This window comes from Sus scrofa, chromosome 1 (genome assembly GCF_054392235.1).
Source record: "Sus scrofa isolate SSC_HxYL_T2T_F1_AM1 chromosome 1, Sscrofa_HxYL_maternal_Yorkshire_Landrace_v2.0, whole genome shotgun sequence".
Lineage (NCBI taxonomy): Eukaryota > Metazoa > Chordata > Mammalia > Artiodactyla > Suidae > Sus > Sus scrofa.
Genome location: NC_139383.1, coordinates 271831780 through 271859060, shown reverse-complemented (window position 1 = coordinate 271859060; position 27281 = coordinate 271831780). Strand labels below are relative to the sequence as shown.

The following is a 27281-nucleotide window of genomic DNA, read 5'->3' as shown; positions in this document are numbered from 1 at the left end:
GGAGCTGGTGGCGGTGGCGGCGGCGGCGGCGGCGGCGGCGGCGGCGGCGGCGGCGGCGGCGGCGGCGGCGGCAGCGCAGAGGTTGGTTGCACTGCACCCCGCCCCTCACCCGCCCTCACCCGCCCGCGGACTGCGGAGGGCTCCGCCCCCCGCCCCCGCGCTCCCCGCCGCCGGCAGCCGGGTTCCAGGTCGCTGGGGCGGGGGCTCCCCAAATGCAGACCTCCCCGCGCGACGCCGGGACACCGACTCGCTGCCCCCGCCCTTCTTGCAGGTTCCTGGGGCAGCGCTGGAGTCTCTCATCCTTGAATAGACACGGGCTGCTCTGCTCCCCGCGCTCGGCACGCTTCTTGAGATGTGGCGAGACGACTGTCACCTGCCCTCCGGAGAGCGCACAAACGGGGCTGGGCAACACGGACAGGCCGCCCGGCATTACCACGCCGGGCGGCGGGGGAATGTGCTCCAGCTGCCTTCGGACGCAGTGGGATCAAAAAGCCGGGAGACCAACCCTACCTGGGACGGCCCAAGGGGACTCTCGGGAAGATGGGGTGGATGGAGGTTCAGAGTAGTAAAGGGTCAAGGCGACTAGGAGGAGCAGCGGGAGAAATAGGGGCAGGGAGCACGTAAGGGGTGCAGAAAGCCACAGAAAAGTAGAGAAATGGAAAGGTGCCAGGTGGCGCATCAGGTGCAGGCCACAGGGCTGGTTGACTAGAACCTGGGACAAACCCTGGGCATTTGGCAGCCTTCACATTGAGAAACTTGGGGAGATGATTCTGTGGAGATTGGAGTGAGGACGCAGAGCGCCTTTTAGACAGTATTTTCTAGAAGTTTTGTTAAAGGGAGGAGAGTGTGAGGATGCTGGAGAGGAATGTGGAGTGAGAGTGAAGAGGGTTTTAAAGCTGATATGTGGTTAGAACGTAGGCTCAGGATTCCAGAGTCCTATCTTTGAGCCCTTGGGCAAGCCACTGACCCTCTTTGCGCCTCAGTTCCCTTGTCTGTAAATTGGGGGTGAAGATGACAATGCCTGCCTCACAGGGTTCAGGTGAAGACTAGATGAGATGGTGTCTGTAATAGCACTTAACACAGTGCTGAGAAGTACCTATTACTTTTCACTTTTAATTATTAGAGCAGCTTGGGCATATTCTGATGCTGATAGGAAGGAGCTGGGAGGCATTGAAGACAGAGAGCAGAGAAAAGGGAGCAGAAAGGAAGGGACCCAGAACTTGGATGGAGAGATAAGTGCCTTTCAGTGCCAAACCAAGGAAAAGAGGGAACAGGTGGGGATGCAGGGAAGTTTGCAGATTTGGGGGATGCAGTTAAGGGAGTGGCTTTCTGCTCTTCTTTTCTCTGAAGTAAGCCTCAAAGTCATCTCCTGAGACAGAGCCAGACCAGGGCTGGCCCAGGAGAGGGCGGAGGTCCAGATTTCCACTGCAGTGGTAGGGTAGGTGCTGTGCCGTCTTTGCCAGCATCCCCTGCCTTCTCCAGGGAAGGTGAGCAGTTGAGTTTATGGGGGTCTGACCTGCCTTGCCCACTTGCGAGGCTCAACTAAAGTTGATGAATGTGAAAACACTGTATAAGCATAAGTTACCATTTTGGAGTTCCTGTCGTGGCGCAGTGGTTAACGAATCCGACTAGGAACCATGAGATTGCGGGTTCGGTCCCTGCCCTTGCTCAGTGGGTTAACGATCCGGCGTTGCCATGAGCTGTGGTGTAGGTTGCAGACACAGCTCGGATCCTGTGTTTCTCTGGCTCTGGCGTAGGCTGGCAGCTGCAGCTCCGATTAGACCCCTAGCCTGGGAACCTCCATGTGCCGCAGGAGCGGCCCAAGAAATGGCAAAGAGACAAAAAATAAATAAAAATAAAAAATAATTTACCATTTTAATCTTTTTTTTCCTGATCTTGAGGAGCTGGGAGGGCTCTGGCCATCATCAACAGCAAAGCTTTTTGAATATTTCCCTTGGGCCATGCACCATGCCACGCTTTCACCCATGATCTCATTTAGTCATCCCAAGAGTCGGGTGAAGTAAGAACTGACATTATCCCCATTTTACAGATGCAGAAACTGAGGTTCAGAGAAGCCATTGACCTTGTCCCAGGACCCACGGCTAGTAAGTGATGGACTCAGGATCCCAACTCAGATCTGTCAGACCTCAGAGCCCGTGATTTGAAGCTGCTGTAAAGGTTTGCAAAACCTCTAGGAGCAGCCTAGCAGGATCGATGTGGAAAGAACATCTTTTCCATCCTTGGCCGTGTAGGCTCCACCCAACCACCTTGCTTTCACATGTCTTGATGAGGAGGAAGGGCACAGGGCTTGGAATCCAAAGGACCTGGTGCTAATTGTGCTGTACAACTAGGAGTTGAGGGGCTCTGGACCAGGCATCTTGCTTCTCTGTGCCTGTATGTGCCTGTGGAATTCCCAGCAGGGTGCTCTAAGAAATTAGAAGGGAAAAGTTGCCAAGCGCACAGTGGGTGTGCCAGGAGCCTTGGTTCTGCCATACAGCTCTGGATCTGCATCCCTCTTGGCTGCTGAGACCAACTCCCCGTGACCTTGTATTTGCTTAGATCTTTGTTCTCTTCAGGGCCGGGAAGTGGTGGCGCCTGACCCGAGTCTGTGGCCACCTATGACTTCCTGAGTGGGGCCTAGGGGGAGGGCTGTGAGCAGTCCCTGTTCCTGAGGTCTTGGACTTCAAAGGAGGAAAGGGCCGGGTGTAGTCCTCATGCTGTTGTTGACTGCCACCAGCAGGGCTGGGTCGTCAGAGGCCTGCTGCCGCCTCTGGTTGCCTTGGCCATGAGACTTGGGCCCAGAGAAGACTTGGAGACACCCTGTTGCAATTCCTGTTTTTGCAGATGGGGTCACTGAGACCTGCTGTGAGGAAGTGCCTTTTACCTGAGACATTCTGGACAGGACAGAGCTAATGCGCCCGGAACTTGCCTTTTTGGACCTGCCTCCAGAATCCTGGGGATTTCCACGAGGGCAGTGACCACCCCCACCGAGAATCCTAGGCTGCTGGGAGGTCCCAGGGAACACAGGCAAGTCACCGGCTGTGGCTCTCTCTGCCCCTGTCCCTTGGGGAGGAAGCTAGCAGCAGCCTGGGGTCCTGCGACGGGGGAACTCTGACTGCGGTTCCTGAAAAGTCCATGACACAGTTCTTTTTTCTCTCTGACTTGCTCTCCTCCTCCCTCACGCTCGAAAGAATGAACTGGACACTCCTAGAGCCTGCAGTCACCATCCAGGGGATTTTTTTCACCATGAAGGGTAATTCCTGTCCCTTCTCTGCTGTGACTCAGCTGTGACGTTGAACCACACAAGACAGCAAGAAGATAAAGTCATCAGACTCCTCATCAGAGAGGGTGGCCCGGCCAGAACTCACCTCTTCTCTCAGCACAGACTCCACGGGGCTGGTCCCTTCCCCAGAGGAGCTCGGACAGGCCCCTCCCCTGGCCAGCGTGGGACCCTGAGATGGCCTCTGGCTCAGCCAGCAGCCCCCGCCCGGCCCCTGATGAGAACGAATTCCCCTTTGGGTGCCCCCCCACCATCTGCCAGAACCCAGCAGAGCCCAAGCCCCTCTGCTGCACCGTCTGTCTCCCCGAGAACGTGAGGTGAGAGGTTGGAGGAGCAAGGGGGGTGAGGGGAGGAGGTGTCGGGAGGGATACCTGATGGGAGGCAAGGGTGAGAGAGGAACCATGGCTTCAAGCAGGTGACCTCACCTCTCTGGCCTCAGATTCCACACCTGTTCCCCATGGTCCCTGACACTGCCCCATCTGACTAGTGGTAGAAGGAGGAGTAGCCTCAGAAAAACAGCTCCCTCAGCAGAAGGCTGTGCAGGGTGGAGGGAGAGCTTCTGGGCCCAGCTGGGCCACTCACTTACTGTGTGGCCTGTGCAAATTGCCTTGACATCTTGAAGACTCAGCTTCCTTGGCCACAAAGTGCCCATAAAGTGATTTTCTAACTCCCAGGATTGTGCCAAGGCCCAATCGATGCCAAAAAAATTCTTGTAATAGTGAATATAAACTCCCTGCTAAATGACAAACTGCTATGCAAATATATCTCCTTCCACAATATCACCCATCACCTTGGGTTGTTTGCTGGGAACAGTTTTAAAGGGGACAAAAAAATCTAGTATAACCATATAGTATATATTTATATATGTATATATAGAAGCAACGCCGAATGGTTATGCTGCGAGCCACATGGGAAGTCCATGTATGTATAATGTATAAAATATATGTCTATGTATATAAATATCTATATGTAATACACACATTTTGCATATATATAAAATATTCATCTATAATATACCTCATATATATTATATATTAAAATACGTGTATATTGGGAGTTCCCGTCGTGGCGCAGTGGTTAACGAATCCGACTAGGAACCACGAGGTTGCGGGTTTGATCCCTGGCCTTGCTCAGTGGGTTAAGGATCCGGCGTTGCCATGAGCTGTGGTGTAGGTTGTAGATGCGGCTCAGATCCCGCGTTGCTGTGGCTCCAGTGTAGGCTGGTGGCTACAGCTCCGATTCGACCCCTAGCCTGGGAACCTCCATATGCCGCAGGAGCAGCCCAAGAAATGGCAAAAAGACAATAAAATAAAATAAATGAAATAAAATAAAATAAAATAAGTGTGTATTTATAATTAAAATATGAGTAACTCAGAGAGATCTGATATCAATAAGCTCCTCAGCATCCAACCTTAAGCAACTATTATGTATCAGCTGTGTGCCAGGCACTCTCTCCTTGTGTCTTCAGAAGAGTCTGGGAAAACTGGGCATGTTATGATCCTATTTTACAGATGAGGACAGTGAGGCCTAATGGAGGGATTAGGTCAGTTTGCCCCAGGTCAGTTTCCTGACCCATGTGTCCTTAAACTGCCATGCGCCCCCAGCATGACCTTTGTTTGGGACTTTACAGCTTTAGAAGGTGGGAAAACTGACTCAAGCAAGCTTGAAAAGTTCAAATATTTTGACCAAGGGGGAGGCTGAGAGAAGGGAGAGGTTGTTGGGGGGAAGGGCAGGCGTGGAGGAGGAGCAAGGCTTGACTGGTTTTACCATCTCGCTGATTGTTCTGGGTTCATCTCAGACTTTCATAGTGGGTCTCTTGGCTTCCTTTCCCATTCTTCCAAAACCTGGCAGAGGTGGGGAAGGGATCCAGGCCTGAGCCTGAAGAGCTCTGCCCAGCTCTGCCCCTGCCTCACGCTGCCTTGGCTGACGCATACGTCCTCCCATGTCTCGTTCTCCTCCCTGTAACATGGGCCTGACCAGTGGCTGCCACTGGGGATCAGAGCACTTGGGAGCTTTGGAAAAGCTCATAGCCCCCTGTGTCACCCCATTCAAAGTCTGGCGCCCACTCCCAGTTAAGAACCTCAGACAAGGTGTTCTCAGAGGCCCCTTCTTGTTCTGAGAGGCCATGGTCATCTGTAATTACTAAAAGTAACAGACGAAGATCAAATAGAGGAAGCTAAGAAAAGCAAATGTAGCCACACGTATACAATCCTTTACCTGGACTCCTGGGGTCAAATGTATTTTGGAATTCAGAAGTTTTTCAGATTTTAGAAAAGCAGGTCAGTGCGTTACTATGTAATTTTTCTAGCAGGGATTGGGGCCACACCTTGTAATCAAGCGTATGACCATTTCTGCAATCAAACATGAATATTCACACTAAGTGGGATAAGTAAGGGCGGATAGTTGTCCCCAGTTGTTTCAGACCAGATATGGCTGCCAGGGAAGCTCACACAAACTGTGGGAGAACATTGAGTGTTTGGTGCTTTTGAGGTTTGGGGATGGTGGGTCTGGAATTTGGTATCACATTGGTATTAGCCGCCACGCTGGACAAGGCCTAGGCTTTTGGAGCTATTGGGATGGAGGTTGGTGCCATGAGTGGTGAATGCCTCACTCAGCATCATTTGTTTATGTGTCCCCAGGAACGGGGAGGATCAGATCTGTCCCAAATGCAAAGGCGACGACACTCCGTCTGAAAGCCCAGGAAGTCTTCTGTCTCAGGAGAAGGTATGTTGGCACTGCCAGGAAAGATTGTTCATTGTCTCCATTTGCCGAGGTTGAGGCCAAGTAGGCATCTGCCCACACAGTCCCTGGCAGGCACCTCCCTCCTTGTCTTGAGTCTAGACTGAATTTGGTTTGTCAGAGGTGAGGAGACTGACTTTCATGGTGGGGAAGCAGCTTGCCCCAAACCACCTGGGCAGTCTGTCACAGATTCAGGGTGAGAACAGCAGTCTAGACAGGGGTCCACACACCATGGCCTGTGGGCCCAGCCCAGCTTGCCACCCATTTGTACAGCCCGCAAGCTAAGAATGGCATTAATAATTAAAATGGGGAGTTCCCGTCGTGGCGCAGTGGTTAATGAATCCGACTGGGAACCATGAGGTTGCGGGTTCGGTCCCTGCCCTTGCTCAGTGGGTTAACGATCCGGCGTTGCCGTGAGCTGTGATGTAGGTTGCAGACGCGGCTTGGATCCCGAGTTGCTGTGGCTGTGGAGTAGGCCAGAGGCTACAGCTCCGATTCGACCCCTAGGCCTGGGAACCTCCATATGCCACAGGAGCGGCCCTAGAAATGGCAAAAAGACAAAAAAAAAAAAAAAATTAGTTAAAACAGCTTGAAAAATTGAAAGGAGAATGAGAGTTTGTGACACATGAAAATTATATGGAAGAGTTCCTACTGTGACGCAGTAGGTTAAGGATCCAGTGTTGCTGCACCTGTGGCTCAGATTTGATCCTTGGCCTGGGAACTTCCATATGTCACAGGTATGACTATAATTTTTTTTTTTTTTTGGTCCTTTCAGGGTTGCACCCACAGCATATGTAAGTTCCCAGGCTAGAGGTCGAATTGGAGCTGCAGCTGCCAGCCTACAGCAATGCAGGATCCAAGCTATGACCTATACTACAGCTCACGGCAACGCCAGATCCTTAACCCATTGAATGAGGCCAGGGATCGAACCCACATCCTTGCGGATACAAGTTGGGTTCATTTCCACTGAGCCACAATGGGAACGCCTATAAAATTTTTTTAATTAAGAAAATTATGTCGAATTCAAACTTTGGGGTCCATAAATAAAGTTGTGTTGGTTTGCAGACACAACTCATCATGTATGTTTTGTGTGTGGCTGCTTTTGCCCTAAGACAGTAAAGGTGAGTAGTTGCAACAGAGGCCCAAAATATTCACCATCTGGCCCTTAGAGAAAAAGTTTGCCAACTCTTGATCTAGACACTTCTTTCTGGCCCTTTTTGCTCTCAGACGGGAACAGGCCATCGTCAGCTCACTTCTCCAGCTGTGCCAAGCTGTGCCTCCAAGAATAAGAAATACCTTTGGAAGTATGAGGGCTAGAGTCATCTTCAGGCACCAATTTAGAACCCTGGCCCCTCTGGAGTTCCGTCATGGCTCAGTGGTTAACAAACCCAGCTAGCATCCATGAGGACGTGGGTTCCATCCCTGGCCTCGCTCAGTGGGTTAAGGATCCGGCATTGCCGTGAGCTGTGGTGTAGGTCGTAGACTCAGATCCCGCATTGCTGTGGCTATCGAGTAGGCTGGCAGCTACAGCTCTGAGTCAACCCCTAGCGTGGGAACATCCATATGCCATGGGCGTGGCCCTAAAAAGACAAAAAAGAAAAAGAAGAACCCTGGCCCTTCTGAGCTGGAAGGACCCTGGCAGAGTCCAACCCAGAAGTTCCCACTTGCCACTCTGCACTGGTCCATTTCCCCCAGTTCATGACAAAATGATAAAAATAAGGCAATTGTTGTGAGTTTTTTTTATAAAACTAAATTCTTTCCATTTATAGAATGAACCTTTACTCTGAGATTATGCCCTTCCTGTTCACGTCTTCGTATAAATGAAATGATCAGTGTGATAATAGAACTTTGGATAAAATTTGGTGGAAGAAAAACATGGCAATCTTTTAATCTCCTGATTTACTAAGCAAACATATTTGTATTGGTCCATGACTCCAAAGCTGTAAGAACCCTTGCTCCAAATCTAACCCCCTCATCTTAGATGTGGGCCCTGACACCCACTGGGGTATCTCCGTGCAGACCTCCCCAGTGACCAGGTCTCACCTATTAGGCCACCTGCACTGTCCACACTGCAAGGTACCCGGCTCCTTTCAAACAAAACTTCCTTCCTTGTCCAAACCACAGTCTGGTGTCCAGGGATGGACTATAATTCAGCACATGGCTAAGCTGACTCCTGGGCCTGTTTCTGCACCTATAAAGTAAAGAAGCTGGGTTGAGTGTGTAAAGCTTTTCTTGCAACTGCTGTGTCTGAATACCAGTCACTGGCTGACAGGTGGTTCTCCTTCCTGCCATGGAACCAGAGGCAGGCAAGCCTCCGTATTTCCCTTCTTTCTTCTCCACTCTGGCCTGTCTCCTACAGAGAGCTGGGGGACCTCCCTATCCCACCCGGAGCTGGTTTGGAGGGCTCTCCTTTCTTCTCTGCAGCAGCCCCTCACCTGCAGGCCTTGAAGGGAATGATAGTAAGGATTGAATGCTTTTCCCTAGAATGTTTTACTGTGCAATAGAGTAAGAGATAGTAGGATAAAAGGCACCTGGACTAACGTCCCAAGATTCCCTATGTGGGCATCTCTGTGCTCTGTGGGCCACCGTACTCCCCTTTCAGAAGGGAAGGTGGCTAGATGCTTTCAAAGGCCCCTACCAGCCTGGACTGTTTTTTTTTTTAACTTGTTTTATTCTTGTTTCTTATCAAAATCAGTACAGATTTATTGTCTCAATCTTAGATAATATGGAGAAGAGGTATTTTAATAGGTCTCAAACCAGTATTAATTTTTTCATCTTCGTTAATGTGAAATCAGATGAAAGTAGAAGCGCCCTGGACTAAAGGGGAGCCCAGAACTCTGTCCTTTAGGCTACCCCACTTCGTTCTCCTGTCTCCTCTCCTCAGGGACTCTGGGGATTCCTAGGGCCCTGCAGAGCACAGTTTGAAACGTGCTGCCTTAAACCAAAGGAAGGCATTTCTGGTGATGAACTTCCAGGCACTGGAACAGACTGTAGAGTGGGAGGGAGTGCTCCCCAGTGCGGCCCTCACTGCACCCCCAGTGGAAAGCTGGGGGCAGGGTGAGCCAGTGGTCTGACACCTGCACAAAGCCACAAGTGGAAAGACCAGGGACTCCTCCAGCTCCTGACCCAATGGGAACTTTGGGGGGACTTTTGACTAAAGGCAGGCAGCTGACTTTAAATCAATGCTTTGCATACATGGTGATTCGGAAGTTTGTGCATCTGGGGAAACCTGGAAAATGGAGGTGGGGAAGGGACCGGCAGGAGATCAGCTGAGCTAAGCCCGGATACCCGTCCTTGCAAACATTTTCCGTGCCATCTGCTTTTCAGCTTGTCCTCATCCTCTGACTTCATTAGATTAGTATCTCTCTCAGAAGTGCTCAGAGCCCTAGACTGATTGGCTAATGTAAGAAGCAGGTATTAAAGGATTCCTGTTGACCTAGTTAGAGACTTGGTTCTTGCCTGAAATGAGCTTCCTACAGAAGTGACAATGAAGTAGAGGAAGACCTGGTGGCTGGGAAATCGCAGTCAATTCTGTCTACCTGAGACCCAGTGAAAGGGATTGTTTCTCTTACTCTCTTCCCTCTGAGGCCACTCAAGAAGGTCACAAACAAGCTGGTGTCTGCTGCCAGTGGCTTACAAGAATGCTTTAAATTATTCTGGAATCAGAAAATGAGGTGTTCCTGTTGTTGTGCAGCAGAAAACGAATCTGACTAATATCCATGAAGACATGGTTCGATACCTGGCCTTGCTTAGTGGGTTAAGGATCCGGCGTTGCCGTGAGTGGTGGTGTAGGTCGCAGATCCCAAGTTGCTGTGACTGTGGCATAGACTGGCAGCTACAGCTCCAATTAGACCCCTAGCCTGGGAACCACCATAGGCTGCGTGTGTGGCCCTAAAAAGATAAAGAGAGAGAGAATGGAAGGAAAGAAGGAAGGAAGGAAGAAAACGATAGGAGGTCAAGCTGTCCAGTCCAGTTTCCACTCTGTGCTGATTCCTGCCAGGTGGCTTCATGTCCTTCCAGTGACAGGGAGCTCATTACTCCGTGAAACCACCCACTTCCACCATGGGGAACTAGCTGTTGTACCATTCGCCTCTCTGTTTGTACTGAGCTGAAATCTGTCTCCCTTGGGGTAACAAAGGGCAGGTGAGGCAGCCTCCTGTCCCCTGAGGCGGCTCTGTGTCTATGGAAGGGTGCTGACCACGTCCCTCTCGAATCTGTCCTTAGCCTCTGTGCATATCTGCATCCTTAGAGAGGCAGTGCCTGGAAATGGACCCCCTTACACCTCTGAGCTTGACAGTCGCATCTGTAACCTCGCCAGTCCTGTGACATCCTGTTATACCCCTATTTCACCAATAGGTAATATATGGAGGTTCAATGAGGAGGTGCTTGGCCCAGTCGTATAGCAAAGGGGAGGCAGAGCCAGGCTCCAACACCTGCCCCCTGGGCTGCTGGCATCGTCTCCCTGCTGCTTCCAGATGGTGGATCGCCCCCAAATGTTTTATGCAGGTTTAAATACACAGTCTACCTCAAGCACTGTGGAAACAGGAATGGGCAAGACTACTGTCAATCAGGAGAATCAGGCAGGACTTCCTGGAGGAGGTGGCAGTTGAGCTGAGCAGAGGTTGCCAGAAAGGAAACTGGCTCAGGGACAGAGGAGGGCCTGAACTGGCAACTAGAAGCAGGTGGACCGGGTCCTCCCTGTCACTGTAGAGTGCCTCTCTGTCAGCACTCACCAAGGCCCAAGCAAAAACGGCCCCTCCAGGCATCCAGGACCTTGACCAGCTTCTGTGCCCAATGCAACAGCATAGGCAGTGCCCGGCACGTCGCAGACACTCTGTTCTGTGTGGTGGCTTCACAGAGGCGGCTCTCATGCTCCTGGCACCCTCTTAACACTCACATTCTCGGAGGCCCACAAGTCTCCAATTGGGGGCCCCTGGACGAGCCCTCTGCTGACCTCTTCTCAAAGGGTAAGCAGGGCAGCCGGGAACACCACATACCCCCAGACTTCTGGGACATGAACAGAAGGACGAGTGTTCCCTTAGGGCTAGGATTTTGTTTTCTCTGTTTCCTCTTCAGAGGAAATTGCACTGCAGATTTTATTTTTAGCAGTTTGCAGGCAATGAGGCCACTCACACAGGGGCCACTTGTGGCACCAGGCAGACACAGGCTTGGCCCAGGACACGTGCCCCGTTCTTCCTCTGCAACCTAGCCTGATCCCCTCTCCTGTGCCCTTGGTCCCCAGCCTTCAGACAAGGCCACTCGTTGGTCAAGGAGAGGACTCCCTGGTGGGGAGGAAGGACCCTGGACATGGGTTCCAGGCCCCTGGCCTCTACCACTGCATTGCCCCAAACTTGTACCACCTTATGCAAGTCACCAGCCATCCCTGAGATTTAGCTTCCTGATCACCACAAGAGGCAGAACCTCCAAGGCCCCTCCTCGTGGCCCCATGAGAGCCAATGGGGTCGTGCTCACCCAGGTGCGGGGCAAGCAGCGAGCCTGCAAGGTCTCCGACTGGGGGACAGAGGACCCAGATTCTGTCCACTCCTCAGCTATGCGAGCTTGATGTGACCTGGAGCAAGCTGTTCACCCAGCTTTCCCATCTGCATGAAGGCGAAGCGGATCCCATGCTGTCTGCCTCAAAGGGATCATTAGCGGAATCCTGTGACATAACAGGCAAAAATGCTTTGGTAAATACACATGCATTTAGGGATGTTCCTCACCCCTACCCTATCCTCACCCCTGAGGAAATCCAATGGGTAATTTACAGAATTCGCTGTTGAGAGTTTGAGATGTGACAGTTAAATGAGATGCAGTTAGGGGGGAGGAAAAAGAGGTCCCAAGGGCAGTGCTTAATCCATAGGAAAAATTATGCTAATAACAGTAATATTACTACTAATAATGGCTAACGTTTATTGAGGACTGCCTCAAGCAGAATGATGCTCCCCAAAGATGCCAGTGTCTTAATCCCCAGAACCTGTGACTGTGTTACCTTATATGGCTGCATTAGTCTACTCAGGCTGCTCACATCATAAAGTTCCCCAGACTGGGTGGTGGGAACAACAGAAAATTATTTTCTCACAGTTCTGGGGCCATAACAGTGGCAAAGGGGCTTTGCAGCTGCGATTAAATTAAGGATCTTTTGATGGGGAGATTACCCTAGATGATTTGGTGGGTCCATTGTAATCACAGAGGTCCTCAAAAGAGGGAGACAAGAGAGTCAGAATCAGACAGAGATTGGAAGATGCCCTGTGGCTTTGAATATGGAGGGAGAGACCATGAGCCACGGGATTCGGGCAGGTTCTAGAAGCTAGAAGAAACAAGAGGACAGGTTTTCCCCTAGAGCCTCCAGAAGGAACACAATCCTGCCGACACCTTGGTGTTAGAACTTCTGATCCCCAGAACTGTAAGATAATAAATGTGTGTTGTTTTAAGCCATTAAGTATGGGGAATTTTGTTATAGCACAATAGGTTGCTCATATCAGAATTTGCAGGTATCATGTCACCATAACTCTGTAAGGGGGAGTTCTGTTATTATTCCCATTTTTGCAGATTGGGAAACTGAGACATGAGAAGCTAATAACTCTCCCAGGGCCACACAGCTATATGTAAAGTGACAAAGATGGGCTTTGCACCCGGACAGACTGGCTCCACAATGCACCCCCTTAACCCCTGTAGCATCCCAAGGAATGAGAGACAGAGAGTGACTGATGATGGGACTCTGGGGCCCCAACCCTGCCTGGCCACCGTTGGCCTCTCCAGTCACCCCTGCCCCTTCTCTGCAGGCCATGGGAGGCTGATTCCAGCCTCCTCCCATCACACACAATGACAAGGATGACCGCTCCACCCACACAGCCCTTTCCAGCTTGCATGCTTTTCACCAAACAGACACAAAACGACAAGGCTCAGCTGGCAAAGGAACACATGCCTGTCCACCTGTGAGCGGTTCTGGAATCCCACCATTACTTTTATCACTTTCACCTTTGCACTTCCCTCTGACTTTCACTTCAAACATACACCCCTAGAACCACAGAGGATTCGAATCATGGGTTTGTCAGGAGTTTCAGGGCCTGAGAGGTCACCCTGATGCGTCCACCCTGGAACCAGGTCCTCACCAGCCTCAGGCCCTCTGTCCTTCCCACAGGTTAGGATGCTACCTGCTGGGACAGGCTGCATCACGGGGCATGTTCCAAAGCCAGCAGGGCCTCCCTGCCAACACTGCCCCCTCTGCCCTGTGATAAAACATCTGTTTTCTCTTCTTCGTTGGGAACAACTTGTGCTTAAAGCCGAGGGCAGTGAGGCAAAGGGGGCAGGGGGTGGCACTTTGCTGAACTGTGCTCTGTGCCTCTAATCAATTGTAATCATTAAGGCCACAACGCTCACTTATTTCACTTTTAAAGAATAATAACTAGTGTGGCTTTCTATTTGCTCAGCTCCAAAGACCTCTATCCTCCCCTCCTACCATCCAAATCTCCCTTCACTTCACCCTGTGAGATTATTCTTAAAAAAAAAAAACAAAAAAACAACAGAGCTCTTGGAAGATCAAGCTAGTATTTATAGTTAGGAAAATTCTCTCATGTTAAGTGTACAGATTGATGAATGCTGGTAAATGTATACAGTTGTGCGTGACCTATAGTCAAGAGGGTGAATGTTTCATGCACCAGAAAAATGTCCTTGTGCCCCTGGCTAGTGAGTCTTCCCCACCTGTCGCCCTAGGCAGCCACTAATCTATTTTCTGTCACTATAGTTCTGCCTTTCCTAGAGGCTCATACGAAAGGAATCCTAGTGTGTTTGGAATGGAATCTTTCGTGTTTGACTCTTTTTATTTAGCATAATGCTTGAGGTCCTTCCACGTTACTGCACGTATTAGTAATTTAGTCCATCTGATTGCTGAGTAGCATCCTAGAGTGTGGCTATACCACACTTTTGTTCATCCATTCACTAGTTGATGGATACTTGGATTGTCTCCAGCGTAAAGCTGCTGTGAAATTCACATAGGCACGTGGACATATGTTTCCATTTCTCTTGGGTAAATTCCTAGGAGAGGAATGTGTGGGTTGTATGATAACTTGATAAGCATGGTCTATAAAGTAAGTTACTTTGCAAGTATGCTTTAACGTTACAAGATACTCCCATGCATGCATTTTCCCAAAGAGGCTGTACCATTTTGCATTCCCACTAGCAGCATATGAGTGTTGCAGTTCTTTCACAGCCTCACCAAAATTTGATACTGTCATTCTTTTTACATTCAAGCCACCTAGTGAGTGGACAGTGACATTTTGCATTTCTCTGATGACTGGTCATGTTGAACATCCTTTCATATGCTTGTCATATATATATCTCCTTTGGGGAAGTATCTGCTCAATATTTTACCTACTTCATATTAGGTCGTTTGTCTTATTATTGAATCATAAGAGCTCTTTGTATATTCTGGAGATAAGCCCTTTTCCAAGTTTGCCTTTTGCAGGAAATGTCCTCCCAGTTTCCCTGGACTGACCTTTGATAAGAGATAGAGCTATGGGATGGGAAGAGCCCTGGAGCTCTGCTGCTTCCCAGCTCTCCCTCCTTGAGCACATCTCTTCCCCTCTGTGAGCCTCAGTTATTTCATCAATTAAATGGGAACAAAAAAACCTACCCTGCCATTCCCAAGTGTTGTGAGGGGCCCTAGGAAGAATTTTGACTGTGAGAGCATTTTGTAAACTCCTCAGACCTCTGCATAGTTAGCAGTATTGTCAAGTCGCTGTTGAGCACTGAGACCCTTCTGTGTCACTCCCTCGGGCTCTCCATTACCTGGAAGGGAGGGCAGTGCAGGGCAGGCACACCTCAGTCAGGGATGGATTGCCCATGAGGCATGCAGATGAAAATTGTGAGGAGAGCCCCATGGGCTTCAGGATGCACCCAGCATGTCCTGAGGGTTTCCTCTGCACCAGGCAGGACTGGAAACACATCTAGGACCCTCACAGAGCCCTTAGACCAGTGGGGACAGGACTGGAAACACATCTAGGACCCTCACAGAGCCCTTAGACCAGTGGGGACAGCCAAAGAGTGAGTGACGATTATGGGGCTGGGTGGAACATGTCCCAACAGGAACAGTGGCATCGCTTCCCAGGATTACGGCAGGGGCCCTGATCTTGTTTTGAAGGAGGGTCGCAGAAGGTCTAAAGCTTGAAGGGTGGAAGGAAGTCAGCCAGGCAGAAGGAACAGCATGTGCAAAGTATTGCGACCCAGCCCAGCTCATGCCTGGTGGATGTTGGTGCTTAGCAGAGAGCTTCAGTGACACTGGGGACCCCAGTAACATCCAGTGACATGGTTATTATTTTTAGGATCACCCCGAGGTGGCTGAGGCTGGAGTTGGATGCCCTTTTGCCGGTGTTGGCTGCTCCTTCAAGGTAAGCATCTGAATGTGAGAGAGAAGGTCCATACACTTGTCCCAGACTCCTGCATCTCCCCGCTCACCCCCTCTAGGATTTTCCCGCAACATCAAGCGACTCCTCTGGATGTCCCTCATGTGACTTCCCCAAGCAGCAGAATCACTAGTAAATCATCTTCATTCTCAGGGGAGTTTGTCATGTCTCACCTGACATTGTAGCACCGCTAAAATGACCCCCACCCAAAGCCCTGTGCCTCTCTCCATGGTCCTGAATCATCCCTGAGCCCAAGGGCAGGGCAGAAATGTTGCCGTGGAGGTTGGGATGCCCCTGGCTCACCATGGGCATGTCTGATAGCAGGGTCCTCCGAATCCCTCTTACTACATGCTTCCCTTTGCCAAGTGAATGGAAAGGACTTCCCTTGGCAACCTTTGGTGCCAGGACTCTCCCAGGCTCCCTGGTCCTCCCTCCTCCTTCTGTGTTTTCACTCATCAGCCCCACTCTCTTGGCAGGGGAGCCCAAAGTTCATACAGGAGCATGAGGTCACCTCCCAGGCCACTCACCTCAACCTGCTGCTGGGGTTCATGAAACAGTGGAAGGCCCAGCTGGGCTCTGTCTCGGGGTCCGGGCCCATGGCCCTGGAGCAGAATCTGTCAGACCTGCAGCTGCAGGGGGCCGTGGAGGTGGCTGGGGACCTAGAGGTGGACTGCTACCGGGCCCCCTGCTCCGAGAGCCAGGAGGAACAGGCCCTGCAGCACTTCATGAAAGAGAAGCTCCTGACAGAGCTGGAGGGGAAGCTGTGCGTGTTTGAGAATATTGTCGCCGTCCTCAACAAGGAGGTGGAGGCCTCCAACCTGGCCCTGGCTGCCTCCATCCACCAGAGCCAGCTGGACAGAGAGCACATCCAGAGCTTGGAACAGAGGGTGAGCATGGGAGGCACATTCACCTTCAAGGCTGGCTCAGGGGGGGTCCCTTCTCCCCCATCTTGTCTCCAGGGCAGTGGACTAGCCTTCCTCCTAAGCATTCTACCTGCTCAGAGCAATCACTCCTCCATCAAAAATATCCCTCCAGAAGTTCTTGTCATGGCTCAATGGTTAACAAACCTGACTAGCATCCGTGAGGACGTGGGTTCGATCCCTGGCCTTGCTCAGCAGGTTAAGGATCCAGCATTGCCGTGAGCTGCGGTGTAGGTCGCAGACACGGCTCAGATCCCATGTTGCTGTGGCTGTGGCATGAGCCGGCAGCTACAGCTCTGATTCAACCTCTAGCCTGGGAACCTCCATATGCTGTGGGTGCAGCCCTAAAAAGACTATATATATATATATATATCCCTCCAGTGTCTCAAGACCTTCTAGGAAGAGGACTGACTCAAGTTATAGTCCAGGTCAGACTCTCTCATCCAGTGCTTCATTTCCTTTTCTTGAGTTTCTGCAGTAAGATATTCCCACCCCAGCCATCTCATTTCATTACTGGCCATTTTTCACTATTAGAAAATTCTCCCTCATGCTAAACTAAAACAGCTTCTCTTAGTCTTCCGTGCATTGTTTGTGGCCCTGCCACTGAGGGCACACAAAATATTTGCCTTCTAGCTCCCATGGAAGCCCTTCAGAGATGAGCAGTCAATAATAATATCCTGTTGTTTCATCCTTTAGGCTAACCTCCCCCCGGAACCTTCACCCCTTCATCAGATCACATTGTTTCATGCTGGCCTCATATATTCTGGCTCAGTCTCTAAAGGATTCCACACACTCAGAGCAGTGGTCCAAGACCATCAGATAATCTATTTATCTGACAGTTCTTGGTCAAGCCAGATTGTCCCCTCCTTTGTTCCAGAACTTATACTTTTCTTAATATAACCAGTCATAATGCTAATGTTGCTTTTTGTGGAGGGCAGCCACAATTACATCCCTGTCTCATGTTGAGTTAGGCCTGAATTTTAGTTTTAGGTCTGCCATTAATTTGCTGTGTAGATTTGAGAAAGTCACAGGACCACAAATTTCCCATATGTAAAATTAGGCATTCAATTCTCTTTCCTTTTTTTTTTTTTTTTTTTTTTTTTTTTTGGCTGCTCCCATAGTACATGGAAGTTCCTGGGTCAGGGATCAAACCCATGCCACAGCAGTGACCCAAGCCACTGCAGTGACAACACCAGGTCCTTAACCCTCTGTGCCACCAGGGAACTCCAGGGATTCAATTTTCTTTAAGGACACTCACTTCCATTCCTGACTTCCCTACCTGAGCACACCCAAGAATCAGTTTGTCATTGATTTTGTCTTTCAAATGTCAATGCGGAAACTGACCAGAAGTGCCAGGCGCTGGGTTTGAGTGACCGATTAAAGGTTTTATTTATGTAACTCTTGCCTGGTTGGAAGGTGGTGACCTCCCTGAGGTCAGTGACTGTACCTTCAGATCATCAACCAATTTCCTGGAGTTCCCGTCGTGGCTCAGTGGTTAACGAATCTGACTAGGAACCATGAGGTTGTGGGTTCGATCCCTGGCCTCACTCAGTGGGTTAAGGATCCAGCATTGCCGTGAGCTGTGGTCGGATCCCGCATTGCTGTGGCTCTGGCGTAGGCCAATGGCTACAGCTCCAATTAAACCCCTAACCCGGGAACCTCCATGTGCTGCAGGTGTGGCCCTAGAAAAGACAAAAAAAAAAAAAAAATTTTTTTTCCTGACTTTATTTTTACATGCCAGGCACTGTGTCAGACATAGACACAGATAAAATGAGTATGGACCCAGCCCTTGATAAGGGAGACCATCTATCCTTAGGAATGGCAGAAAAATACATCAGACTGTGGTAAGGGTGCTGTAAAAATGTAGATGAGAGAGAGGAACCAGCTGAGCGAGGGCTGTGAAGGACTGTGGGTACCAGATTCCTGACAGATAAGTAGGAGTTGGCCAGTGGAGAAGGAAGGAAAAGGAGGTCCAGGCAGGAGGGGTGGCACACACAAAGGCAGGTGCCCCCGGCCGAGGGCAGCGCGGTCAGGAAGGCGTGTTTGGGGCAGTTCTGTCTCCATCACGCCATCCCCACCCCACCCCCGAGCCAGGGTCTGGTGTCCCTGACTGAGTGGGCTTCTCCGCGCAGGTGATAGAGTTGCAGCAGACCCTGGCCCAGAAAGACCAGGCCCTGGGCAAGCTGGAGCAGAGCCTCCGCCTCCTGGAGGAGGCCTCCTTCGACGGCACCTTCCTGTGGAAGATCACCAACGTCACCAGGCGGTGCCATGAGTCGGCCTGTGGCAGAACCGTCAGCCTCTTCTCCCCAGGTCACACTTCCCCAGGGGCCCAGATACCAACTGGGGGAGGCAGGCCCCATGGGGCCCAAGAAACGAGAGGGGAGGGGGGCAGCTCTGACGGCCATGCTGCATCCAGGCCCCCTGCCCTGCTGGGCAGCAGGGGTGGTAGGTCCCTCTCCACCCAGCCGCTTGGAGCAGGGCTGTTTGCCCCGGGCAGGCCTGGGCCTCCCTTGTATTCTGCGACTAGGAGTGAAATTGTTAGCTACTTTGTGTGGACTCAGTTGTGAGAGAGGGTGTGCTGTGAACCAGAGTTTGTGCAGGGGCGAGGGAAGCCGAGGACGACTTTCTCAGGTGGGTGTCCCTGCCCTCAGAGACCCAGGGGGCAGAAATAGTGGAGAACTAGGTCAGACAGCCTGCATCTGTGTCCGGCTGTGGGGAGCACATGAGTGAGTATTGTGTCAGCCGGGGCAGTTCCTACTCGTTTCTGGGGCCCCATGGGCCTGGCACAACGTCTTGCACAAAGTGGGCAGTTGCTCTGTGTATGTGTCTCTTAAGTAACGGCTCTCCGTTTCTGTAACAGCGTGTATGGCTGTGCTCAGACCTGTGTGCTTTCCCCCTTTGCGTCACTCGTGTGCTTCTGAGTAAACAGGTGGGTCAGTGAGGAGGATTTCTGCGGAGGAGTTCTCACCACTCGCATCTGCCTCAGCCTCATGCCCTCTCTGTCCTCCACTCCTGGCACAGCCAAGGCCAACAGCACCGGGATTAAGAGGGGCATTGGAGTTTGCCGCACACCGCAGAGCAGGCTGCAGGCTGGGTCACAAAGCCAGGCCCCGTTCCTCCGGAGCAGGGGCAGCCCCTTCACGGGCGGGGGTGGGGGGGGCTTGCCTTCTACCCGTAAGCCTCTTGTCCTGGCTTCTTTCCAAAGAGGGAAAAATCGAGCAGTGTCTCTGGCTTCCCTCTTTACCACAACGTAAAGGGCAGAGATGAGTCAGACTGTCAGCCTGTCCCTCTTCTGCTCCTTCCTGTCTGCTCCCACACCCTGTTCTCCCTCAGCCCTCCCGGAGGGGCCCTCATGGTGACAGCCCCTGGAACCCACACTCCTGTGGCTCTTTCAGCTGCCCAGGGAGAGAGACCACAGGCCCCTGGGCTTAATCACACACCAGGGGCCTTTGCCAAGGGTGGCCGGCAGAACTGTGAGCCGTCCCACTCTCCCCAAGCCTCCAGGAGACCCCAGCCACTTGGCTTAGGGCAGCAGAAAGAAGTCAGTGTTGGGGGGAGGTCGGAGGCCTGGCTCCTAATTCTGGCTCTGCCCCAACACAATGTAAGACTGTGGCCAGCCACTTCCCCTCACTGGGCTCGGGTTCCCGACTGTAAAACACAGGCTGCTAAATCAGAAGTATAGGGAGTTCCCATCGTGGCTCAGTGGTAATGAACCTGACTAGTATCCATGAGGATGCAGGTTCAATCCCTGGCCTCGCTCCATAGGTTAAGGGTCCGGCATTGCTGTGGCTGTGGCATAGGCTGGCAGCAGCAGCTCTGATTTGACCCCTGGCCTGGAAACCTTCTTATGCCATGGGTGCAGCCCCAAAATACAGAAAACAAACAAAGAAATGTGATCCCAAGGCAGGAGCATCACCACCCCTGTTAGAAATGCAGATTCTCGGTCTTCCCCCAGCACTGCTGAGTTAGAAGCCCCAGGGGTGGGACCTGGTGATCTATGATTCTGATGGCCTTTGACAGCCACTGGGCCAGAAGATCTCCAAGATCTGATGCTCCGTAATGGAGAAGGACGCTGGGCTCCAGCCCCAGATTTCTTAATTTTGAGCCATGACTCAGGCATGCCTCCATGCCAGTCCCAGTTTCCTCATCGGCAAAGTCCAGCACCCTCCAGCTGCCTCGGTGCTGACTAAGGCTTCCGCATTTCAGCTTTCTACACTGCTAAGTATGGGTACAAGCTGTGCCTGCGGCTCTACCTGAACGGGGACGGGACAGGCAAGAAGACCCACCTGTCACTCTTCATCGTGATCATGAGAGGAGAGTACGATGCTCTGTTGCCGTGGCCTTTCCGGAACAAGGTAGGAGCCGGTGAACCATGCAGCGGGGTGGAGGAACCCTGGGTCCTGGACCTGGTTTAGCCATGAACTTACCTGTGCAACCTCAGCAAGTCTTTTGCACTCTGTGTAATCAGTGTCCCCTGGTATAAAACAAGAGCTTAAGTTCACATCTAGTAGCCAGGTCTCCCTCCTTCACTGTGAGTCCAGGAGCTAAAACGCTTGTCCCAGCGCCCCTGGAAGGCGTATAGAGATGAATTCACATGGCGGGGTAAATAAGGAACACTGCCTAGAGGAGGTGCTGTGGGGCTAGCCTGAACAGGCAGCATCCTCAGAAAAAAAGTGAAGGAGGCAGATACCACTGTGGACTTTTTAGAATGGCCAAATCCAAAACAATGACAACATCAAATGTTGGCAGGGATGTGGAGCTCCAGGAACTCCATGCATTGCTGGTGGGAATATACAATGGTACAGCCACTTTGGAAGATGGTTTGGAGGTTTCTTACAAAACTAAACATAGTCTTATCATGTGATCTGGAAATCACATTCCTTAGTATTTACCCCACTAGTTGAAAACTTAGGGCCACACAGAACCCGGCACACAGGTATTTATAGCAACTTTATTCGTGATTGCCAAAACTGGGAAGTAGCCAAGATGAATGGATAATTAAACTGTAGTACATCTAGACAGTGGAATATTATTCAGCACTAAAAAGAAAGAAGCTACCGGAGTTCCCGTTGTGGCTCAGTGGTTAACGAATCCGACTAGAAACCATGAGGTTGCAGGTTTGGTCCCTGGCCTTGCTCAGTGGGTTGAGGATCCGGCGTTGCCATGAGCTGTGATGTAGGTTGTGGACATGGCTTGGATCCTGCATTGCCGTGGCTCTGGCGTAGACCTGAGGCTGTAGCTCCGATTCAACCCCTAGCCCGGGAACCTCCATATGCCACAGGAGTGGCCCAAGAAATGGCAAAAAGACCAAAAAAAAAAAAAAAAAAAGAAGAAGAAGAAGCTACCGAGTCACAAAATGATAGGGAGAAACCTTAAGTGCACATTACTGAATGAAAGAAGCCAATGGGAAAAAGCTATATCCTGTATGATTCCAATTATATGACATTCTGGAAAAGGCAAAGCTGTGGAGAAATAAAAAGATCAGTGGTTGCCAGGGTTTGATGGAGGGGAGGAGGATGAACAGGTGGATGCAGAGGATTTTTTAGGGCTGCGTAAATACGCTGAAGTGATGTTATAATGATGGATGTATGTCTTTATACGTTTGTCCAAACCCACAGAATGTACAACACTGAGAATGAACCTTAATGTAAACTAGGAACTTTGGATAGGTGGAATCTCAAATATGGCACAAATTGAACCTATCTACAAAAGAGAAGCACGAACATAGAGAACAGACTTGCAGTTGCCAGGGTGCGGGGAGGGAGGGAGTGGGATGGACTGGGAGTTTGGGGTCAGTAGAGGCAAACTGTCCCATTTAGAATGGATAGACAGCAAGATCCTCTTGTACAGCACAGAGAACTATATCCAGTCTCCTGGGATATGTATATATAACTGAATCACTTTGCTGTACAGTAGAAATTAGCACAACATTGTAAATCAACCATATGTTAATAAAAAAATATAAACTAGGGACTTAGGGGGAATACAATGTGTCAAGATAGGTTCGTCAGTTGTAGCAAATGTGTCCTTCTGGAGGGGGTGTTGATCGTAAGAGGGGTAGGGTGGGGAAGGGGGTTCTGGAAAGTCTCCGTATTTTCCATTCAGTTTTGCTGTGCCCCTGAAATGGCTCCAAAAAAATCAACTCTGTTTTAAAATATTTGAAAGCGGGGAGGAGGGGGAGATTTCACATTGTGGCTCAGTGGTTAACAAACCCAACCAGTATCCATGAGGACACAGGTTCAATCCCTGGGGATTAGCTGTTGCCGTGAGCTGTGGTATAGGTCGCAGATGCGGCTCGGATCCCATGTTGTTGCGGCTGTGGTGTAGGCAGGCAGCTACAGCTCCGACTCAACCCTTAGCCTGGGAAGCTACATATGCCACAGGTGTGGCCCTAAAAAGACAAAAGACAAATAAATAAATAAACAAATGGTGGGAACCGAGGGGGGTGGGTAGACAGGCATTCCCTATAGATGAACAGCAGGGGGTGGGGGTGGGAAGAGGAGGGTGTGGAGTCCAGACCTCAGCTGGTAGGGGGGTGGGGGATGGGAAAAGCAGGTGGGGGCAGGGGTGGGAGAGCCACGGTGGTCTGGGTATGAGCCAACAGGTCAGTGGTCCCCAAACGTGCTGGGGAGATTTTTAAAATACCAGTAACTGGGTCTCACGGCTTTGAATGGTGGAGCCTGAGCATCAGGATTCTTCAGAGCTTCCCAGGGAATTCTAAAGTGCAGCCAAGTGTGAGAACTGCCGCAGCGGGAAGCCGCTTCATGTCCCAACGGGCATTTCGGTAACATGTGCCTGGGAGGAGGGTATATGTCACTTTGAGATCATCAGCTTCTCCAGGGCACACAGAGCCCCCGGGTAGACCAGAAGCTGGGTTCGTGTTTTGAGGTGTTGATTGACATCCCCTCAAGGGAAGCCCCTTCCGCTGTTGCCTCTCTGCCTTGCCCTGGAGGCTCCAGCCACAGTTGAAGGATCAGAAATCTCAGAACAGGAAGGGCCATGGTGGGTTACAGAGTCCAGGCCCCCTGTCAGTGCTTAGTCCTATGTCTAGCCCCCAGCAGCAGCCAGACGCAGCTGACAGTGCCATCTGCATCCCCCACTTCCTGTGGCTGCACCATCTGAGCCTTAAGCAGAGGACACTCCTAAAGGCTGCTCATGTTCCAGGTGCTTCCGTTCCCGGCGCCTCACGATACGCCACGTGTGATCCTTGCCTGTTTCTTTGACAGTGTGAGATCAGGGTTGGAGGGGCTTCACAGGTGACAGACACAGCCCGGAGCCCTGACCTCCCATTCGCCCCTGCCCCACAGGTCACCTTCATGCTGCTTGACCAGAACAACCGTGAGCACGCCATTGATGCTTTCCGGCCCGACCTGACCTCAGCATCCTTCCAGCGGCCCCAGAGTGAAACCAACGTGGCCAGTGGCTGCCCGCTCTTCTTCCCTCTCAACAAGCTGCAGTCCCCCAAGCATGCCTACGTGAAGGATGACACTATGTTCCTCAAGTGCATCGTGGAGACAAACGCTTAGGGTGGGCGGGCAGGGCAGAGCAAGCCACACTGCGGTCTCAAGGGAACCCCAGCTCAGACGGGGATGCAGGGAGACAACTGAGGTCCTGCCCTTGGCGCCCGAGATCCCAGGGCACAGTGATTGGCTGGAGCTGGCATGACCTGAGCGGGGCTGGCAGATTGACTGTGGCTGGCAGGACCTTGGGCCAGGCCCACAGAGGCACAGGGTCCAGAAAGAGGCAGTGCGGGATTGCTCCCCCTGCACTGACCACGCAATGCTGGAGGCCCAGGGGCCACCCCGGCCCTGGATGTTGAGGCAGACTCCAGCCAAGATGAGAAGGACGTGGCTGGTGACCTGGAGATGTGGATCCTCGCAAAGAAGCTCTGGGGACAGGAAGGCCTCCGCAGGCCACTGTGGAGAGTGTGCTTGCTCTCTTCCTGCACAGGGTCAGAGCTGGGACCGGGAGGTGGAGGGCACAGGGTGCCAGTGTGAATTCAGTCTGTCCTGGCCTGGACTTATTTCCCCACCACTGGAGGTGAGCAAGCAGAGCCAGAGGGTATGTGTGGTGGAGGGCATCAAACTTGGGGGGCCAATTCGAAGACCTTCAAGATTCCTTCCAACCCAGAAAGTATCTAGCTCTAGGTCTCCTGAGCCAGATGAAGCCTAGGGCTGCAGAGTTCCAGGAACACTCAGGAGCCTCGTGTCCTCCAGTTCCTGACTCGCCTTCAGTGCCACCCAGTGGGCTAGGCTGGCCTGCACGGCATCTGCCACCTGGGGCCTGGCAGCTCTGCTTCCCCTCCATGCAGAGCCACACACAGCCCTGCATTCTGCACTTCCCCCAGCCGAGCTCCCCTCCACCTCCTCCAGGTGAAACCAGGTCCCTGAGCTCCCAGGAGCAGCCAGGAGGAGTGTAGAGAAGGAGAGAGGCACGAGGTGTCCACACTCCCTGCCTGGGGGCCTCACGCTTGCCATTTCCAGAATCCCAGGTCACCCGGTGAACCCAAGGTAACTGCATCTTTAGTTGATGGACCTCTGAGCCACCAGCAGAGGTTGTCCTTTTATATGTATAAAACCAAAGGAAGAGTTTTTTTTAAATCTCTTTTGCAGTTTTCATAAAGGGTATGGTTGTGGGCATTGGTGGTAACTCGAGCTCTGGGTGGTGCGGCCAGTTTTGCAGGTGACATCCAGGGCTGGTGTGCTGACAGAAGTGGCCCTCTCTGCCTCAATCCTCTGTCTGTAATGGGGAACCCTCCTCCCTTGCTGGGTTCTGGGACCTCAAAGGAGATGCTACACAGGAGGGGCTGGAGAGCGAAAGGCCCCGGCACCACTGCCCACCTGGCCTGGCCGCGGCCCACGCTTGTGTTCTCGCCTTGGAGCCCCCTGCAGGGACCTCGCCTGACTTCCCAGAGCCCCTGAGACGTCACGTTGCTGCTCAGAGCTCCAGGGCAGGTCCCCACTCCTCTCCCCATCAGCCTCCCCTGCCGCCTGTTCTTCCTCTACTCCCTGAGGCCGTGATTGGCTTCACTCCTCACACCTTCAGGTTCTCATCTGTGAAATGGGTCAGCAGCCCTGCCGGTTCTCTCCAGCCCAGTGTTTGTGAGCATGATCCTCACATAAGAGGGGAGCAGCATGACCCAGGGGGCTCAAGGTATCAGGAAGCCCAGACCCAGGCTTTGTCCAGACCTGGTCTCCCGTCCCGCTTCAGCCTCTTCATTTACAGACCCGGGAAACATCCTTCCTGGCCCTGCTCAGCTCACAGGGTTCGGGGTTTTCACAAGGGCTGGATATGATCCTGGAGCTGCTCTAGTGCTCTGTAGTGTGATGGCACCTTGCCATGCGCGATAGGCTGCAATCAGTCAGGGCTTCTTTTTCTTGTCCCCGCTGTTGACAACCTGTCATGGAGCTGACTTGCTTCCTTGATGTGTGTAGATAGGAAGGGAAGGCCTGGCCTAGCAAGTGATAGGGACATGTGTCTCAAAGCTGGTGTCCTGGCAAAAAAAAAAAAAAAATAGTCATCCCTACTCACTGACCTAACAAGGGCTCTGTGGGACAACTCCACTAGGGACAACTGTCCCTCTATACCTTTCATAGGAAGAGTCACACACTCTCTTCAACCACTGTGAGTCGCTGCCGTTTTTTCTGCAAAGCTTCATTGAGACCTGCTGTGCTGGACCCTAGGGGGTGGGGAAAGGTAAGGTGTGCATCCTACACTCAGGAAACTCTTAGTTCAGTGGACAAAACAGGTGCATAAGTAGATCATAGAAACTGATATATAAGAACCTCAGAGACAGCACAGGAACCCAGATCCATCGAGTGAAGCAGAGAGGGCTTCCTGGAAGAAGCAGCATGTAAACTCAGCCTTAAAATATTTTGAGATGCAGAGGATGGGGTGTGGAGGAGAGTAAGGACCCAGAGATGGGACACAGTCTTGGCTTCAGGTAGGGCCTGGGAGGCCGAACCCCGGAGGGGAAGGCAGGAAGGTAGAACGGGCTGAAGCACAGAGACATCAGGGTGGTGCCAGCTGCCTGAAAGGAGCAGCACTGAGCAGAGGATTCCCAAGCCACCTGTGTGTGACCCTTCGGGCTGTTATCAGCAGGATGAGACAATGATTTGAAGCCTTTACTAATTTATCTTCCATCGAAGCCCTAGGTTAAGCACACCAAACACCTGACATCTCACCTCTTACAGGTGATTCGAGGGGAGGGAAGACAAGAAGCAGGCAAAGCCACTGTTTCATTGGATCCTCACAACCCCCTGTCGGCAAGCATGGGCTAATCCCTCTTTAAAGACTGGGAAACTGAGGTGGGTGCAGCGGAGGCAGCTAGAATTAGAAGCCAGATCTTTTGCTTCTAGTTACTTCCCTTCTTTTAGGTTGATGAGGAATCTTCAGTTTCTTTTGTGTCTTCAGCTGAGATGAGGTCACATTTTCCCAGGAGGCCTTGGGAGGCAGTGGATCCCTCTGTTCCCAGCCAGAGGGCCAGCCCATGGAAAACACACACCACCCTGATGGTGCCCGGGATGGGTACGTGAGCCCAGCCAGCAGGGGGACATTTGCTGTCACCCAGCAGCTCATAAGCCACCTTGGTGGTGTCCACAGGTGATCCTCGGACCAAGACTACCCTGAGCCATAGGGACAACTATTATTTATGCCTTTAGTTGTTCATTTCTGATTGTAAGAGACACATACTCGAGGTAGAAAAATTGGGAAACTGCAAATGTACGGAAGGAAGAAAAAAAATCACTCATGAGCCTTGTGTCTAGAGTGCTCCAAGGAACATTTCACTAAATTTTCTTTGTCTTTTTGAAACAGTAGATACGAACACATAAACATACAACCACTTTTTTAAATGCATCTAAGTCACATTAATTATAGCTTTATGTGCTCCTTTTTTCTTCTTTCAAAAAAGTTTTTAGTTATAGTTGATTTACGCTGTTG

At 51.5% G+C, this 27281-nt stretch overlaps 1 protein-coding gene across 6 annotated transcripts; it reads left to right on the top strand.

The window, feature by feature from the left end:
- On the top strand, positions 1 to 24940 carry TRAF1 (TNF receptor associated factor 1). Of its 6 annotated transcripts, XM_084994280.1 has the most exons (11): positions 1 to 81; positions 272 to 1487; positions 2051 to 2105; positions 2845 to 3027; positions 3192 to 3597; positions 5920 to 6004; positions 15340 to 15405; positions 15897 to 16307; positions 18473 to 18650; positions 20547 to 20695; positions 23648 to 24940. In XM_084994280.1, the coding sequence occupies exons 5-11, from the start codon at positions 3458 to 3460 to the stop codon at positions 23864 to 23866; spliced, it is 1248 nt and encodes a 415-aa protein (XP_084850406.1). In that variant the 5' UTR covers positions 1 to 81; positions 272 to 1487; positions 2051 to 2105; positions 2845 to 3027; positions 3192 to 3457; the 3' UTR covers positions 23867 to 24940. The 6 variants fall into 6 exon arrangements, with proteins under 6 accessions (XP_084850406.1, XP_020923836.2, XP_084850423.1 ...); XM_021068177.2 differs by lacking the exon at positions 272 to 1487; XM_084994297.1 differs by lacking the exon at positions 1 to 81 and having other exon boundaries at positions 1005 to 1487; positions 3286 to 3597.
- The last annotated feature ends 2341 nt before the right edge of the window (positions 24941 to 27281 follow it).

Coding starts and splice junctions, on each gene's coding strand:
- TRAF1 (XM_021068177.2), top strand. CDS start 3,458: ATGGCCTCTGGCTCAGCCAGCAGCCCCCGCCCGGCCCCTGATGAGAAC. Junction 3,598..5,919: donor TGTCTCCCCGAGAACGTGAG/GTGAGAGGTTGG, acceptor ATGTGTCCCCAG/GAACGGGGAGGATCAGATCT. Junction 18,651..20,546: donor CGTCAGCCTCTTCTCCCCAG/GTCACACTTCCC, acceptor TCCGCATTTCAG/CTTTCTACACTGCTAAGTAT.